This window comes from Budorcas taxicolor, chromosome 17 (assembly GCF_023091745.1).
Source record: "Budorcas taxicolor isolate Tak-1 chromosome 17, Takin1.1, whole genome shotgun sequence".
NCBI classification, from domain to species: domain Eukaryota; kingdom Metazoa; phylum Chordata; class Mammalia; order Artiodactyla; family Bovidae; genus Budorcas; species Budorcas taxicolor.
The window spans coordinates 69,588,491-69,607,106 of record NC_068926.1 but is presented as its reverse complement, the minus strand read 5'-3'; the positions used below and the strand labels follow the sequence as shown (position 1 = coordinate 69,607,106).

General features: G+C 51.0%; 2 protein-coding genes across 2 annotated transcripts in view; both read right to left on the bottom strand.

Moving 5' to 3' along the window:
• The window catches only part of OSBP2 (oxysterol binding protein 2), a 120,830-nt gene extending 116,703 nt beyond the window's left edge, over positions 1-4,127 (bottom strand). The window contains exon 1 of the mRNA XM_052654657.1: positions 3,472-4,127. Coding sequence (XP_052510617.1) covers positions 3,472-4,127 — 656 coding nt within the window. The remainder of the gene's footprint in view (positions 1-3,471) is intronic.
• Positions 4,128-13,848: 9,721 nt separating this feature from the next.
• On the bottom strand, positions 13,849-18,219 carry C17H5orf52 (chromosome 17 C5orf52 homolog). The gene is made up of 3 exons (XM_052655089.1): positions 17,943-18,219; positions 15,614-15,722; positions 13,849-14,046 (listed from the first exon to the last, which is right to left on the bottom strand). The coding sequence occupies exons 1-3, from the start codon at positions 18,215-18,217 to the stop codon at positions 13,849-13,851; spliced, it is 582 nt and encodes a 193-aa protein (XP_052511049.1). The 5' UTR covers positions 18,218-18,219.
• Positions 18,220-18,616: the final 397 nt, after the last annotated feature.

Here is an 18,616-nt window from a genome sequence, read left to right as displayed (position 1 = left end):
GCAGGGGGCCCGGATTTGATCCCTGGTCAAGGAACTAGATCCCGCATGCCGAAATTAATACCTGGTGCAACGAAATACATAAATATTTTAAAATAAAATAAAACAAGATTTTTAAAAAATAAAATTAAAATGGTTGAAATGGAAATCTTTTTTTCTTTAATTGCATATAGATGTGTGAGTGCTGAGTCCCTCGGTCGTGCCAGCTCTTGGCGACCCCACGGACTGCAGCCCACCAGGCTCCTCTGTCCATGGGATTTTCCCAGGCAAGAATACTGGAGTGGGTTGCCCTTTCCTTCTCCAGCATATAGATGAGATAAGACTAAATTTAAAAAAAGAAAGTGGATGTTGATCAGGATTTGGAATGATAGTTATCCTGGAGAGAGCCAGGCTGGAGCACAGGATCAGGCAAAGAACACAAGAAATGTCCAAACCAGGCTTTGCTCAGTTTCAAAACAAACAAACAAACAAAATTTACAGTTTTTCCAAAACGGAAGCTACCAAGAGAAGAGGCTCCGGTTCCTTCCCCAGCAGCCACGTCACCCAGCACTAACACTGACTCTACCAGGCCCCTAAGGAAAGATCATGAAAGAAATGGTAACTTTGGGGATTTCCCTGGTGGTCCAGTGTCTAAAACTCCATGCTCCCAATGCAGGGGGCCTGGGTTCAAACCCTGGTCAGGGAACTTAGATCCCACACGCTGCACCTAAGAGTTCGCATGCTGCAACTAAAGATTCTGCATGCCACAACTAAAAAGAAAGAAAGGAGATCATGAAAAGAGTTCTCTCAATCTGTTTGCAACACACAAGCACCGGAATTTGCCTCTATTCCAGCCACACACATTTAAAGAGCCAAGCACCTGTGTGAAGACGGAGGCCTGGATAACCCATCCTGAGCTGTCAAGACTGTGAGCAGCAGGCCTGGAGGCTGCTCAGCCCTTGAGCCCAGCAGGCAGGATGGCCAGGCCTGGTCTGGAAGGCAGGGTTCAGACCACAAGCAGGGACAGCAGAGTGGTGTCAAACACCTGCGGCCTTGGGAGGCCTGAGGGGAAGCAGACCAAAGCATCTTCCAGAACGCAGAACTGGAGTGCAGGGGAGAGGTGAGGCGCGATCCCATTGCAGAAGGGCCTTTTCTGCACTCCGAGACTAACTCAGCTTCTGTGGCACTGGAGACACCACCTTCAGGCTGGGCACCTCAGCATATACCACCCTTGAAGCTCACTATTCAGCCTCAATTTCCCTTCCTGTAAAATGGGACTGAGAACATCTTCGTGGGGGGCTCACATGGGGCTAAAGGAGGGAGAAAGCTATATAAACATCAAGGATCATTCATCCTACCCAAGCGACTGGAGCAACAATTTGGCCCACCTTGAAATCTAGAAACGTCCATGAATCAAACTGCAGAGCTGGACTGTGCAAACACACACACACACGAAAACTTGTTCCCACCCTTTCCTCTCCCCTAAACCAGTATTTGTCCCCACATTCTAATCAGCAAACAAAAAGAATTTTTCTTCACTACCCAGAGAATCTAGACATTTCAAGTTACCTTGAAAGGCCAACTTGTCTATACATGGTTATTCATATCCTAAAGAAAAGGGGCGACATTTTTGTTCTACTGATTAAAACAAAACAAAAACACATGAGGTCAGGTTTTCCACTACAACTAGGCCTTCCTGCCACGGTGGGACCCGAGACTCATAAACATTACCTTGACCCCGACTACTGACTCTGAGTAGTACCTGGGAAGATACAAATAACTCAGAAATGCTGAACTCAAGTTTGAACTGGCATCAGTCCTCACATCTGGGACAGGCACAGACTTTGGAGCGCAAAGGACCCAGGTCAGACTCTCTCTCCACTGCCTACCCGGTCCGGTGGCTCTGGACAAGACACGTCCCTCAGGTAAACCTCAGGACTCCTCATTTGTACAAGAAGACAATCCCGGAACCCACCTCACAGTGTGATTTCGGGGATGAAATAAATGAACATTTATTCATGTGTGGTCCACAGTCCACAGGTCCTATGTGTTACGTCCCTTGCCTATAAGAAGACAGGATGACACTTCTTTATAGCAAATCACTGATGATCTCTATCACTGCATGCGTAGGTGAATGTTTACACACCAGACAGGGTAGGGAAATGGGATAAAAACATCATTTGGAAAAGGATCTCGTTTTGCTCAGTTGCCTAACTCTGAGAACACTCTGTCCTGTGATGTGTACGGTGCAGCCGAGTGGGCCGAGGGGGTACCACACCACCACACGAGACGGTCGCGTGAGAAACACAGGTCAGTTTTCCCCCCTGCCGGGAATTAAAGACAGCGATCCGATCCCCACTTTGAGGGGGAACCATCGCTTAAGGTCAGTGGAGGTCCCAAATAATCAAGGGCATCACAAATTCAACTATCCTCTAGAAATCGTGTTCCAAAAAGGCTAGGAAGGACCACATGAATGCTCCAGTGGGTAACCTGAAGAGGCTGCCCACTGCGTAAAGTGAGCAAAGCGACCTGAGTTTCAGAAAGGCAGGGCCTCCTGTTTGCAGTGAAAATGGAGCCGGGCTTCAGGACTGTGGTCCTGAGCGACATCACCTGGGAACTTGTTAGAAGAGCTGACTCTTGGGGCCCCTCCCGGACGCCCTGCAGCAGAACTTCAGCAGGATGGCGGAGCAATGTTCCAACAAGCCCTTCAGCGAATCCCAACGCTTGCTCAGGTTTGAGAATCTATTACGGTAGAGAGTGATTCAAGATCTCAAAGTTTAAACCACCCGTCCCCAGGAAACATACCAAGGCAGCCTTCAAGATCTTTCCCCCTTTCAATCCGTTTCAGCGGAACAGTGTTACCTATCTCACCACTAGACTTCGATTTTGAGCCCCACGCTGCTTCAGGAGTAAGAAAGGCCACGGTGGGACACTTCCTGATTCTCTATTGAATGTCAAGATGGGCTCCTGAAGTGACTGAGGAGGCTGAGTCTGCTGTGCCCCCAGGCCAAGGCCGGCAAACAGCAGACACTAGGGAAAGTGGGAAGCAGTCTGACTCACTGAGGAGGGGGCAGGAGCCTTTCCCACATGTGGGTCCTAAGGGGTGAGCGAGGTTACTGCCCCCTCAGCCCCTAATACAGTAATTTTAGCTCCTCAACTAGAAAGCTCTTGTTTCAAGGATGTTGGGGGTTCCGACTCTGGATAGCTGCCCCAGGTCACCACCAGGGCCAGAGGGGTCCCCAGGCCCCAGATCACTCCCTCACTCCAACCTCCCTGCTCACTCCCCAGACCCAACCTTGCCAGAGGTCGTGTCCACAGGGGACTCCGCTGCCAGAGTTGAAGGTTGGCCAGAGGCATTATTTCTCCTGCTAGAGTGCCTGTTCCCAAACATCCTGGGCCAGTGGTCACACCCTCCAACCCTGGATGCCCTCCCTCACCATGACGGCAGCATCACCACCCTTCACACTCAGCCCCCACCCTGACACCTCCCCATACCTGTAGTAAGACAGGAGGCCATTGCTGAGCACGAACCAGCGGCGCTGGTAGCCCTTCAGGTAGTTGGTCCACTTGAGAAGCCAGCCCTTGAAGTTGTCCAGAGGAAGTGAGACCACGGGGACAGCGCACGGCGAGCTGCTCCCGGGCACTGCCATCCCAAGGTGCGTCTTCAGCTGCCCCGGGCGCGGGTCCTTTGATGCCGGCAGCAACCCTGACTCGGGTTTGATCTGGGGCACGCTCCCCACTGCTGGCCCCAGCGCCGGCACCTGCTCAAAGGGGGCCTTGGCGGGGGGCCCAGGCCCCGGGTTTGAGCCCCGCTCTTCCCGGGGCCCCGACCCGGTCCCCAGCGCCGGCAGCAGTTCCAGTTCCTGTGTGAACCCTGGCCTGGGCTGAGACATCTTCCTGGGCTCAGGCTCCGATCCTGGCGCCCGCTCAGAAACTGCCTCCGACACCTGTTCTGACACCAGCTCCCGCTGAGGCTGGGGCACCGGCTGAAGCTGAGGCTTGGGCTCCGGTGCGGAGCCGGGCGTGGGAGCGTTCATGCTCGGCGCCGCCGTGTGGCAGGACAGGCAGGGGACAACCGTGAAGAGCGACGACAGCCCGCGGGAGCGGCCGCCGCAGCCGCCGCCTCGGCACAGAGCGGCCGCTTTCCCCATGGAGCCCGCCGACCCGAGCGCGGCCGAGCCGGGGGGAGGGGGGCGCGGGAGGCGGCGGCCGGGGGCGGGGCCGGGGGCGCCGCCACGAGCGCGCGGCGGGGGCGCGCGCGGGTCCCTCCGCCGCCCGTGCGCCCCGGCGCCCCGTGGTCCTCGCGGCGCGCAGCCGGCTGGGCTTGAACCCCCGTCCTTTCCTGGAGTCGCCAGCTCCCGGCTCCCGGGCTGGCCCTCGGAAGGCGCTCAGGAAACACTTGTGGGGCGAGAGCTCGGCGAACGGGCGACACAGAAGGGCCGGCGCGCTTCGGGTCACCAACCCTGCCTGCGCCCCAACCCGTGCCAGGCGCTAGGGGAACAATGATGAATGCGGAGCCCGCCGGCTCCCATCGCAGCTCTGTCCGCGGCCCCGCGCCGGCTCTCCCCGCCTCCGACCCGGGGTGGGGTCGGGGACAGGGCGGGGGTTCGCTCCACAAAACCCAGAAAATGCGCCCACAGCACAGGGGCCCAGCCGGATGACGCTAAAAGCTGAGGAGGACGCCCGCCGCGCACCGCCCCCGCCCGCTGTGGCAGGTGTTACCTGTCCGGGGTCCCTCTCCCTGCGACCAGGCTCGGGGCCAGAGCCACCGCGCCCCCACCTACTGGGCCAGCTAGCCTCGACTTCATCCAGGGCACTTCGCTGCAAGTGGCAACGAGGTTCAGACTCTCTAAAGGAACAGAGAGCCTTTAGTGGGCCAAGCGGTGTAGTACAACAAGCACCACCTCCAAAAGAGAAGTTCCGGACTCGGAGCTCCTGGACACCCCTGGGGAATTTTGGCTGGCCTCCGTGAAGCTTAGCCTGTGGAGTTTAACGTGTCTGTGCATTTTTCTAGAGAGGTCCCTAGTTTTCATGGGCTTCCCAAGGGAGTCTGTGATCCCAGAAAGGTTAAGCACAACTGATTTTAAAGTATCTATCCCAAAGGGAAGGTCATGGTTGCCACAAACAAGACGAAATAACAGCTTGAAAGGTTGGGTACTGGGCTTCCATATTCCTCCAGACCGGACTTCTGTGCAGAATCCCCTCTGCTAGTCCTTACGCGCCCCTCACTCACTGTCCATTTCTGATCTTGTGACAAAACCACCTGTGCAGGGACCAGCCCCCTACTTAAAGTGATGGCGGAAGCTGAGCAGACTGGAAGGTCCTAGAAACAGAGGAAGCAGATATGCACCCAAGCAGAAGTCCTACCATCTGGTGACTCTGAGACCCCTTCCTGGGGCACCTGACCCTGAATGATTGATGGCCTTGCCTGAAGGTTTTTGTGAGTTCTAGGGTGCAGAAACCTACGCATCTTGGTATATCCCACAAATACTAAGATGGGCCTCAAACTTCAATGTGCTGAGTCGAAGAAAAGTGGTTGCCTCTTGGGGACAGCGGGTAGAGGGGAAGTGTGCAAGCAGGAAAGGCAGTGAGGGGCTCTCTCTGCATTTATCCCATTTTGAACCTCTTGAATATTTTAACCAAGTGTCTGTTTCACCTGTTCAAAAATAATGTTTCAAATCTCTCCAGGGAAGCTTACTATAAATTCAGTTTTCCATCCCCATCTCCCTGGGACTCTGAGTCAGTAGGTCCGATGTGGAATTCAGGAGCATGAATCTTAGTTTTTTGTCATTTATTTTTGACCTCACCATGTGGCCTGCAGGATCTTAGGGCCCCAGCCAGGGACTGAACCCATGCCCCTGGCAGCGGAGGTGGGAGTCTTAACCACTGGACCACCGGGGAAGTGCCTAGGAGCCCGCATTTTTATGAGTTCCCCAGGGGTTTTGGAGTGGGTGAATCTTGGACCACATTTGTTTTAAAGGTTTTTTTTTTAATGTGGCCCATTTTAAAAGTCTTTATTGAATTTGTTACAATATTGCTTCTGCTTCATGTTTTGTTTTTTTTTGACCACCAGGCATGTGGGCTCTTAGCTGACCAAATCCACACCTCCTGCATTGGAAGGTGAAGTCTTAACCACTGGACCACCAGGGAGGTTCCCATCATGGACCACATCTTGATGGGCAGTAATGTGGAGGGAAAATCTTGGGCTTCGGGAGTCAGAGCCGCTAAAGAAATCCCAGCCCAACGACTCTCATAGCTGTGGGAACTTCAGCCACTTCACTGAGCTTCCTCTTACTCATCGGTGAAATGAAAATGAGGAAAATAATCCCTACCTCACAGCTTGACAGTAATAGAATCATGTATGTAAAGCTCATTTAACATAGTAAGTGCTCAGTAAATAATCTCTATTTAACTAAAGAGGGTTCTGTGAAATGTTTGGCGAAATGAATAAAACAGGCCAGTGAAGTTTGATGAACATCATGCTGTTCGTGCCACTAAATTTAAGCATCTTGGGGTGGGGTCTGCAAGCGCCATGTCTCCCCAGCTTCCACCGCTGCCTATGGTCCTAAAGCCATGGGCACTGACCTCCCTGGCCCCTAAAGATATGTAGTTTGTGATCGCCCCAAGGGATTAGAACATGAGTTCCTTTAAAATATTTAACTAATTTCTTCAACGTTGAGATCGTAATGCTTGCACTGTATAGAACAAGTAAACACATTATACTGAGAAAGAAGAACTCCCCTCTTCCCCCTCTCTGGGGCTACCATATTGATAGTTTCTTTTTAAAAAATATATATGTTTAGTCATTTGCACTTTTATTGGTTTGGCTACATCCTTCATCTAGGTTTTGATTGAGGTGTTTCTCTTTTTCTTTTTTTGGCTGTGCCACATGGCATCTGGGATCTTTAGTTCCCAGACCAGGGATGGAATTCATGCCCCCTGCAGTGGAAGTGTGGAGTCTTAACCCCTGAACCTCAGAAGTTCCAAGTGTTGATAGTTTCTACTTATCTCTCCAGAAGAGAACAGGTTTCTAAGATGAAATGTAGTTTTCGCAAATTACATGTACATTTTAAATGTAAGTTCCAACTTGTGGTAGGTTTCATTATAATCTTAAAGGGGCCCATGACCCCTTCACAGAGAACCACTGACACGGAGACTTCTAGTTCAGGGTATTTAATAAGAACCTGTGTCTGCCTCCCATCTTTACTGAGACCCAAAGAGACCCCACTGAAATAAATGTGGGACAGCTTGCCAAAGTACTAAGCGTTTACCAACAAACAGAACTAGAAACAAGACTTTATTTAACAAACGTTCATTGAATTCATATTATACTCGAAGTCTTCTTCTAGGCCCTGATGATGGAGCATTGAAAGAAACTTGACAGGGACTTCCCTGGTGGTCTAGGGGTTAAAACTCTGACCTTCCAATGCAGGGGCATAGGTTCGATCCCTGGTCAGGGAACCAAGATCCTACATGCCATGTGGGAGGGCCAAAAAAACAAAAATAAATAAAATAAGAGTAATAAAATATTTTAAAAATTTAAAAGAACTCTGACAAAAATCCCTGTCATTCTGGAGCTTATGTTCTAATAAAAGGAGACAGAAACATCCCAATTAAATCATTTAGAAGGTGGCAGAGGCCATGTGCCAATAGAGAGCAGTTAGGAAGGCTTGGGAAGGTCATGTTACAATCCTAAAGATGGGTCACTAAGGAAATTCCTTGGAGGGCCCAGGAGTTATGACTCAGCGTTTCCACTGCAGGGGGCCAGGAGTTCGATTCCTGGTCAGGGAATGAAGATCTCACGTTGCATGGCCAGAAAGAAAGAAAGGTCACTGATAAATGAGAGATTTCAACAAATGCTTGGAATATGGAAAGAGGATGCGCGCTCTTATGAAGGCAACAGGTGGAAGCAGCAGCTGAGAACAGTCTCTCAGCCAGCTAAATGGGAGGTGGGAGACAACTGACTTGAGAGAACACAGGGAGGCTTCAGGCTCAGAGTCAACAGGTTATGGCGGAGGGTAGGAGCAAGAACAGGGAAGTGAAATGGGGGATTTTATTCCCAACTCAGTGGATATGAGTTTGAGCAAACTCCGGGAGAAGAACAGGGAAGCCTGGCATGCTACAGTCCATGGGGTCACAAAGAGTTAGACACAACTGAGTGACTGAATAACAAATTCCTCAAACTAGCCTGTGAGCTCACAGGCATTTTGTGTTGATATTGTTTGTATGCCGTACACATATTTTCCAGTATCCTTTTGTATCTGCTCAGTTTATAATAAACATAGACTCATATACCACCTTGAGCAGGGGTTGGGGAATAACTGCTCCGACCCACTGCCCCACCCCTCTCTACACCGAAGGCTGCAAAGTGAGGGCAATACTTCCCCCAGGCAGAAAACAGGACGTCTCTGCTCTAAAGAGACTGAATGAAACATCTGAGGCCAGCCAGGGCTGGCGGAGTGGATGTCGGCATCACAGAACAGAGCCCTCCTGACTCTGTCATTTCTGATTCTGCCCCACGCAAAGCTTCCAGTCAGATATTCTCATTCGGCAAAGGGACCAGAGGTAAGCCAAGCCTAACTGCATAATGGCAGAGGAAACGTACACTGGCTGGATTATACAGGGCACTTGCTAAGGGACATAAAGCTGGGAAAGCAGCTGACTTGGGATTTGAACTGAGGCCTTCCGGAAGACCTGTGCTCTTAGCTACATGCTGTCCCACCTCCCTCTTAACTTGTACATCTCTTTTCCTGGGTAAATGGGACACAAACCAGCATATATACCTTTGTGTCTGTGGCCACAAGCTGACCTGGATTTTTCTGGCTCTGCTGAGGGCAGGAGTTGCTCAGCAGATATTTATGGAGCATCATGTGTGCAAAGCTCTGTGCCACATCTCGGGCTTGAGAATGGAAGTGAAGAGATCAGCCACCTGTACCACCCCCCTCGGAACAGTTGCAGGCAAGAGAGCTGAAGCCCAGATAAAGGTAACTGGGGACACAGGGGGACCCAGCTAAGGCCTGCTCCGGGCTTGGCCCCTCAGCCCTCAGAGCCCTGCAGAGTCAGCAGCTGGGCCAGGCTCTGAATTGTAACACCCAAGTGATACTTCCTGCTTCAACAGTGGGCTGGGCTGCGATGCGTCCATCGTCTTGTTTGTGCTAGGGGTCCCCAGGAATGAAGTGACCCAGACCCTGGCTCACAGTAAGTGCCTTTGAGATCCCAGCTGAGTGCACAAGCATCTGCTGACCCCTTGTGGTCACCATGGGATCTGCACTGGCCCGGCAGCAGGGGCCTTGGTTGGACCTCTGGGACTTTCTGCCCTGGTGACCTCATTTCTCCCGTCACTTTCCTACCACTTATCTCGTGGGGTCCTCCCTACAATCCCAGCAGATGAAGGGAGCCAGAATTCACATTCCCACTTTACAAACGAGTGGCAGGCCCCGGGATCTAGTCCCAGACCCACCAGTGATTCCTTACCTGAGCTTGGCAAGTCAGTTCCCCACCCTGCCTCAGCTACCTGTTGATGAAATGAGAAGCGGCCTGTTCAAGGCAGCTCTCAGGTCTTCCCAGTTCCCCAGACTCTCGGCACAGAGAAGTGACTTGCTCGAGGTCAGAGTGAATCAGGACAGAGGCGCTCCCAGCGGGCAGGTCACCCCAATTCCCCACAGCAGTGGGGAGCAGTGAGGGTGTCACGGCAAGCAGGAGAATCAGCTTCTCCCCATTTGTGTTCTGTGGGCTGAAGCGCCACATGGACAGATGGATAAGTGCATGCTGGGTGGATGGATGGGAGGATAGGCGGATGGGACAGACAAGAGCTGTGGGATCACTCTTAGCTGTGACTGCCTCCCCTGCTCCCCAGCTAGCTGCCCCTATGGTCATCTGCTGAGGCCCCTGGCAGGCTGCCCCACATCCACTTGCTGAGATCTGATGCCCTTGCCTGACACCCTGGAGCTGGGACCTGCCACGACGTCCCAGCATCCTCACCCAAGACTTCCTCCCTGCCATGTCAGTGACCACATGGTCAATGGCAGTAGCCTAGGAGGAAAGTCAAGGGCCAGGGCTATGTATGGGCATCCATCACAGAGCAGTTCCTGCACCAACAATGGCTGAAATTGAGGGTGGTGCTGGAAATGAAGCTGAGCATCACTGGGGCAGCCAGATGGCAAGGAAAGAGCACGCCTTATGCATCTCACAGGCTGGTTCAAACTGAGTGACTCTGGGCAAGTTTCTTAGCTTCTCTGTGCCTTAGTTTTCTCATCTTAAAAGTGGACATGGGTCTTCCCAGGTGGTCCAGTGGTTAAGAATCCACTTTGCAATTTAGGGGGCACCAGTTTGATCCCTCATCTGGGAGGATCCTACATGTCTTGGGACAGCTAAAACCCACGTGCCCACAACTACTGAAGCCTGTGTGCCCTAGACATGCTTCACAGGAGGAGAAGCCACCACAATGAGAAGCCCGTGCTCCGTAACTAGAAAGTAGCCCCCACTCTCTGCAACTAGAGAAAGCCCGTGCCCAGCAATGAAGACCCAGAGCAGCCAAAAATAATTTTTTTTAAAAGTGGGCATGACATCTGAAGAGTACTCTTGTGAATACGGAGTGAGGTGGGATATAAGATGTCTTGCGTGTAACAGGCGCTTGGTAAAGAGAAGTTCCCTCCTTTTGTCCCAGGTCACGGAGAAAATCTAAAGGAGCCCACTGTGCACTCAGCAAGATTTTTGAACTGGGAAGGTTTTTCCAAGTGCCCTGTGTATCTGGTGAGGTGTATCTGGTGAAAAGGGAGGGAAGGAAATGCCATCAGCAAGAATCACAGAGTACACCCAAGACACTCTCTCCCACTAAAAGAGTATCATTCATCTGTCCCCTGCCATCAGCATGGTTCTTCAGACACAAAGGATGTTCCACAAAGGTTTCCTGAGGACCAAGCTGAAGACATCTTTTCATAGCTAATGGGCCACGGTCAGGACTCCTGTGTCCTGTTCTCCCACTTCCCGGGTGGGCACGCGCCTCATCCACATCTCTGTAACTCTCCCCAGTCTGTCCAGCCCAAAATGGGCAACAAGTTCCCCTTAGCCACATGGTAGAAGGGAGACCTAGGGCTCCTTCCAGGTCTCTGGGAAACAGCCGGTCTTGGGCAACTGACGTTACAGCTGAGGTTCCACAACATCATCTGTGAACTCGCGCTCCCGAGGGGCCCCGCCTCCATATCTGACTATAGTGATGAAGATTGCCGCCGTTTAGGAGATGGCCTTCACATTAGACAGGCTGAAGGTAGACTTTGTCACTTACTAGCTGCCCAACCTTGGGCAGGATTCGTGTGTGTGTGTGTGTGTGTGTGTGTGTGTGTGTGTGCGAGCGCGTGCGTGTGCGTACTGGTTCTATTTCTCGAATATCTTCCTATCCAATACTCCTTCATTTCTTTCATTGATTTTCCTTCCCTTTTCTTTTTTCCTCTCTCCACAATTGGGCCACCTCATGCCCACAGGTTCAGCTGGTTTTCTGGGTGACCCCACCTACCCTCTGCACCCACCAGGCTTGGGGATGCCATCTTGTTCTTGCTTTAAGTCAGGAGTCACAAATGACACTTTTTTTTTTAATTAAAAAAAAAAAACCCAGCTCCACCCTCACGCCCACCAGGAGCATCTGCATTGCTGTTCCCTTCTCTCCTCCACTGCTGCTAATGACAATATGATGGCTTTCTCTACTACTCAAAAAACTATTTTTATGTAATTAATGTATGCTTGCTTGCTTATAAATGCCTAATTTAAAAAGAAAAAAGAGCTTGGCATATTTCTATTAAAAAAAATTAGGGGCCTCTGCAGAATTTCATTACTTCTTGTTCCTAACTTAAATGCAAAATCCTCTGGTTTTTAATGCAAATATGGGAAGACTAAGTCCGCCTGTGAGTTAGTGGTTTATAAAGTGACTTACTAGGTAGATATCCCAAAGCTCCCACCCATCTCACTCCCAGGGTTCCCCCAGTCTGCTGGGCCACAGCATAGGACTGCAAAGACCCTCTGCCAAGGCCAGCCATCCAGAGGAGAGGAGAAGGGTGGGTGTGGCTGAAGGCTAGACAGGGGTGAGGCTTAGAGGCTGCATTAGGGGAAGATTTAGCAGGGGCAGAGTTCTCTGGAGAAAAGTGGAGCTTGGGTGGCTTGGTGGGCCCTCTGAAGACACCAGGATCCCCGAAGCCTTTCTTTCCCCTTTCTAGGTACAGTGCCAGGGAAAAGGACTGTTGTTGAAATGAAACGAATACTCAAAATATAAGAAACACATCAAAATGCTAGCAGTGGTTGGTCTAATGGAAGAGTTTTTGTTTTTGGCAAATGTGGTCATATTGCTTGTATAATAAAACTTAAAGTCAATTATTCCAATCAGTTGTGCTTAGCCAAGAAAACAGACAAAAACCTAGTAAGGTTTTGGCTCCCACTGAAAAGCAGCGTATTCTCAAAGGAAGAGCATTAAAAGGGAAAACAGAAGCTTCGTGGACGTCTGGCTCTCCATCCCCGGATGAGGACTGTCCTTACCTAGCAGCTGTGGTAATGCGGAACGACCACTCCCCGGCAGTCAGGAAACCTGCTTCTAGTTCTCTGCCACTAACTTGCTGTGTGACCTTGGGCAAGTCAAGCCATCTCTCTGGGCCTGTTTCCTCATCTGTAAAGTGAGGGGACCTGGTTAACTTTAAAAAATATGTACCGTGCCCTTACTCTGGGCACAGTGCTGAAGCTGTAATTAAACAAAGGAATAATCACTTAGAAAACACTGACTGCTCAGTGTTACTGGGCATTGTGGTTACAGAGATGAACAAGTGAGTAACCCGGTCGACATATTCACAACATGGTCAGGAAGACAGAGCAAAGAGACGGCCAACCGCATGCTCAGTGCAGAGACATCAGCACACAAAGGGGAGGCCTCTCCTGGTGGGGTGGAGTGGCACAGGAGAGGCCTGAACTGAATCTTGGGGATCCCTGGCTCCTACTCTCAAAGGCTGTATAGTCTGATCTAAGGCTGGGACAAACATCCAAACATCTACCATGAAAGGCAGAGTGAAGCCACCACAGGTAAGCCAAGTTCAGAGAAAGGGGAACCCGTGCGGCTTGGCCTGGGTTGTGGAGGGGCAGGCGGGAGGCAGATCAGAGAAGCTTGTGGGGGGTTGGTGGGGAAATGGCATTGAGATAAGCCCTGGAGGGTGAAGAGAGCTTCCTCAGAGCCCTGAAGATGATTCTAGATGAGGAGCCTGCAGGTGCGGCTGGGGCAGCGGGCAGGCCAGGGCGGCAGGACTGGCAAGGCTGGAAGCTAAATGAAGGCACTGTGGGGAGAGCCCATGGGATGACGGGCCCTGGGCCAAGTGCTCCACAGCCTCACGTCGGTTCTTGGAGGCGGTTCCCACACTGCTGCCTCGTTTTTTCACATAAGGAAACAGAGGCTCAGAGACGTTACAAAGTCTCACAGCTGATGGACGGCAGAAACGGCTCTTAACCCAGGTCTGCCTGATGCCCCACCTGGACTCACCACCAGAATGCCAGGCAGTGGCATTACCAAGCCCTTCCCATACAAGGTACCACTGTCCCAGCACACCTGGCCTGGCACTGCACCAGACACGTGGGTACCAGAGGTTAATTTCTGCCTTAACCTTGGAAGCCGGCTCGATTCAGTCCTTTCCACTTGGGTAGCTACAGGACTATCAAGACTGCCTTCACCAGAAAAGAGGGGATGGGACTGGGCAAGAAACAGCAGCATTGCCGACCGGCTTTGTGCTCCACTGTCCACAGGTCTCATTTATTGCTGTTCCACAATAGTGTAGACTGGCTCGCTTCCAGCTTGTCTCCGGTCAGCCTAGCATCGTCATGGCCCCAGGATGGACCACTCTGCCTTGACTAGGGTGGCTGATCTTTCCTGTTAGGCTGAGCTTTTAATAGGATCTTGTTCCCTCGGATGGTATCCAGGTACTGCCGGATGTTTGTGGATTCCCGTCGCCAGCGCCCCAACTTTCTGAGCTGGTCTGTCATGAATTTCTTTTTCAGGTGGTCATACAAGTGGTTCATCTTTTTCTTGGTCTTGTCTGCAGCTCTTATCTTACAAAAAGCAGAGGTGAGATTACTTCACAGTAAGAGAGGCATCTGTGCTGCTGCTACGAGGTGGAAAAGGAGCTAGATGAACTCAGTATTCCATCAATAACTTGGCTCACAGGGAGCTCCATTTCCCTGTTTGTAGAGTGAGGGCATCGAGCCAGCTCACTCCTGTGGTACCTTCTGAGTCTGCAGCCTCAGAGCCTAATATCTGTTTGGAGAGTGGTCAGAAGGAGGGAGGGAAAAGGGTGCATCTTGTAACCCCCCCTTCCTTAACTCTTATCACTCAGTCCCTATTACTCACTTGGTGCCCCCTGCATATTGTCGGTGACACCCCCTATGTCACACTGAACTGGACTTCTTTTTGGTCACACCACACAGCTTGTGGGATTCTAGCTCCTGGATATGAATTGAACCTGCGCCCTCAACAGTGAAAGCACAGAGACCTAACCACTGAACCACCAGGGAATTCCCTACTTATTTCTTCTATTACGATATATCGCCAAAGTCCCCACAGGGCATAGCCATCCCAGTTGAGAACCACGGCCACACATGCAGGGATACTAGCCATTATCCACTGTTCTCAGAGCATTGTTCAGAGGGTTCCCAACACACTAGATATTCACTGCCCTCCTGGATGGCCCTGGGAAATCAATGGCTGGCGCGAGCCATCTCCTCCCCTAATGGGAGAACTTTGTGGGGGAGAAACACTGCTCTAATTCCACTACACTGTGCCACTGGAAGCTTAGCAGAGAAACACTCACATCCCTACTCTTCTTTTGGTCTTGGTGACACTTAAGATCTGCCACCATCTCTTAAATCTTTCCCACTGTTTTCAATGTCAGAACCTCATGGGTCCTTCCAGATTTGGTCCTGGAACATGGAGAGGGGCTCAAAAAAGTCAAGAAGGGTACAGCAGCTTAACTCTGGCCCGCCTGCTCTAATGGAAGAAACGGGCACATTCTGAGAGTCCATCGTACTCACTAGTCTCTTCCTCATGCCCGAAACACTTCCTGCCCCGTGAGCCCTGAAGATGCATTTAATGAACTAATCAGTCAGGGCCTGTGGGATGATGACACTGTGGTTTCCCTCTTCTTCTGAGGGTTTTGGGTAAGCAGGTCAAACCTTTCTTGTCAATAAGCAAAAAGTAGAAAAATCTCAGTTCTCATGTGGAAAAGTGGGAGATAATCCCTAAAGGAAAAAAAAATGACCAAATGGTGTCAATGCTAATTCAAGCTCTAGAAGCAAGACTTCTTTTTACAAGAGATTGTAGGAATCCACTCAGGGGCTCCCTAAATAGCAAGGTAATGTGTTTTGAGGGAAAAAAATGTCACAGGCACCAAGAGATGTGGAATCTTCCTTGGCTCCTTCAAACAAGGAATAGCTATGACACTTCCAGTAACCCGGAGTTCTCAATTGTCTCCTCTGTAAAACAGGCTTGTATTTAGAGCACCCTGATGGCCTCCTACCACCTCTAAGATCTGAGAGCTCCCTCCAAGGTTACCCGGAGAGTGAAATGAACATGGATCAAGCCACTAGCGCCCTCTAATGGAAAGGCTTGTGATGACTTTACCTCCATCTCATAGATTCGCTGCGCACTGAGGTTGTCACGTATTATCACCCGAGATAAGTGGCTCTTGGGTAAAAATTTTTTCATTGCTGCTTCACTGGAATTCATTAAGCTGCAGAGGGAGGAGAAGGTGGTACAGGCTTGATGGCTGGGGTCAGGACTAGAACACAACCTGATCTGATGGGATCCTGGGGTAGTGGCTGAGCCTTCCTGAAGTTTCTTGGGAGAGGCACTGCCCTATCATAACTGTCAGAGGAGCAAGGGAGTAGGCTTAGGTTTCTTCCTGTGGAATATGTGTGCCTAAGGGGTGTTTCTTGGATGCTGAGAGGAAAATAAAATCCTGAGAAGGATGTAGAAAGGTCAGAGTAATCCACAAGAGAAGTGTCAACAGGGACTTATAAGTGTCCAAAGGAGCAGTCATCTGAAGAAAATGCAGGATGAAATGGGAAGTGAAGGTCTTAGAGGAAAGAAGCAAAGTCAGAGGGATAAATTTGAGGGGGGTTGGTGGGGGCACTCCATGAGCCTAGGTCTAAGGGGCATCCGAGTGGGGACAGTCAAAGGAATCAGGGAAAAAAGAGAATAAAATGCTTGGACACAGGTTATGTTGGTTAATTGGGAAATTCTAAGGGAAAAGGATTTGGGGAAAGTCTAGACAGGTAAAGAAAGTCTGCAGTGGACAAACACTTGAGGAGACTCTCGAGGGTGAGAAGCAGAAGTTGGGATGGGATGGGGTGTGGTAGAATGAAGCCAGGTGCTCCAGGCCAAACTAGAGATAACAATTTGGTTAAAATGAGGAACTGATCAAAAATGGATAATACCAGACATTGAGTTTTCACTTTTGATAATTTAGTGACACCATGAAGTGGTTTTGCAACTATATATATATATCTTTTTTGCCTACTTAAAAATAATTATTTGTAATATTTTCCTCCTAAAATTTGGAAACTATCTAAATATACAATAAGAAAGCAACTGAATAAATTGTGATTAGGCCATACAATAAAATACTAAGCAGCTATGGATAAAAGACATCCACAGTGTATGGGGGGGTGCAAGTTTACAATAAACTTTTTGTGACATATTCCCTCCCTACCACTGAAAAAAAAAATGCTTAAGCATGTTGCAGTACATATTTATGAACAGATCTGAAACAATATACAACACAATGGTAACAGTGATTGTCTCTAACCATTCATTATGCTTGTCTGATTTTTCTATAAGTGTACATTATTCTGATAGGACAACTGTTAAAGGATAAAACACTTTGAAGGACTAAAAAACTTTTTATCCTAATTCATTTTCAGCCCGTTTGGAACAGTGATTGTCTCCAGATACTCATTTTGCTTGTCCATCTGATTTTTCTACAAGTGCATACTATTTTGACAGGACCAAAAAAAAAAAAAAGGACTAATTTTAAAGGATAAAACATTTTGAAGGATTAAAAAATTTTCCCCCTAATTCATGTTCAGCCAGTTTGAAACTGTGCTTTTCTGAATGCTTTTACATCTACAAACAAGTAGAAACAAACACCCCTTATCTCCCATTTACATTTTTTAACAGAAAAGACATGAGGAGATAGAAAAGACCCCTTTAGAGATCAAGATGCTCACAATCAAAAGTCCCCTGAATTCTGCTGGGGGGTAAAAAAAAAAAAGCATAAAATACCTAAAGATACACTAAACAGTTCACCCACTCAGTGGTGCACCAAATTACCAATACTTCCCGGGAAGGGGGGAAGTGGGGAGGCCACAACAGGGAATACTCCCTTTCAAGTAATAATGATCATTTTGAACCATAATGCTGGCAGAGCAAGGCCTCTGTGGGAGCCTGGGCGGGGGTACTCTGAGGGAGTGTGAAATGGAGGAGGCGAGGGGAAGCTGAGGTCTGTGGGGACAGGGCCACGGCTGAGGGAACTAAGGGCTTTCCCTGGGTCACTGCGGATTCAGACTGAGGGAAGCGTCAGGCCTGAGGGAACCTGGGCCTCCCAGCTGGTAAGGACGTTCGCCTCGGCCCAGGGGGCGCTAGGAACCTTCTGGACAGACGACGTCAAGCCTGGGAGACTACAGGCCGGGCCCGGGCGTTCGGAGGATACTGGGTTGAGGTGGGAATCTTCAGAGTCCGGGCTGAGGGCGTTCGGGCTCCGGAGAGAGTGAAGACCTGGACGGGGACATTCAGACTCTCCTGGGGTCTAAGAAAAGCCCCGGCTCTGAGGCGCCCAAGGTTCTGGAGAGCCAGGACCAAGATCCCCGCGGCTGCCGAGGGAGCAGAAGTCTGAGAGTTCGGCTTCCCCGGGTCCGAGCTCTGACGAACGCTCTGGGTACCCGGGCCGCACCTGAAGAAAACGAGCGGCTGCGCAGTCCGGGGCCGCAGGAAGCAAATCTTCGGCGGGCTCCCTACGTGAGTGTCCCGGCGGTTACCGAGCCTACTGTGCCGGAAGAAGGCCGACGCCGGGTAGGTGCCAGGACTGGTGGTCGCCTGAGGGGCGACCGCACCGGCAGTGGGCGAGTCTAGGTTCCATGTGACCGACCGGAGCTGCTGGCCAACCGCTGAGTTTTCGTCTTCCGCTTTGGCGAGAAACTCGGGAACGGGAGCCTTCTCGGGGTCCATGCTCTTCTGGGCGCGCGCAGACGCGGAGTGAGCGCCTGCGCAGACGCGGTGCGCGGAGCACCGCGCGTTGCCCGGGAGACGCGCAGGAAAGGCGGGACCAGGGGGATGGGGTGGGGTGGGCGGGACCAGGGGGATGGGGTGGGGTGGGCGGGCCGTGTGGGCGTTGCCCGGAAGCCTGCGGATGAGGCCGGATTGTCCCTTCGCGACTGCCGTGGCGCCGCCCGGTGCGTTGCCATGGAGACGGGCTGGGCGAGAACTAGTGGGCTGCGGCACTCAGAGCCCGGACCCTACTTCTCGACTAGGACTGCTGGGGTTCCCGCGTGATCGCAGGGCGGTGGCCGGTGAGTCCGGGCCCGGCAGCTCCAGCACGGGGAAAACGAGGCCGGGGTTTCTCCGGAG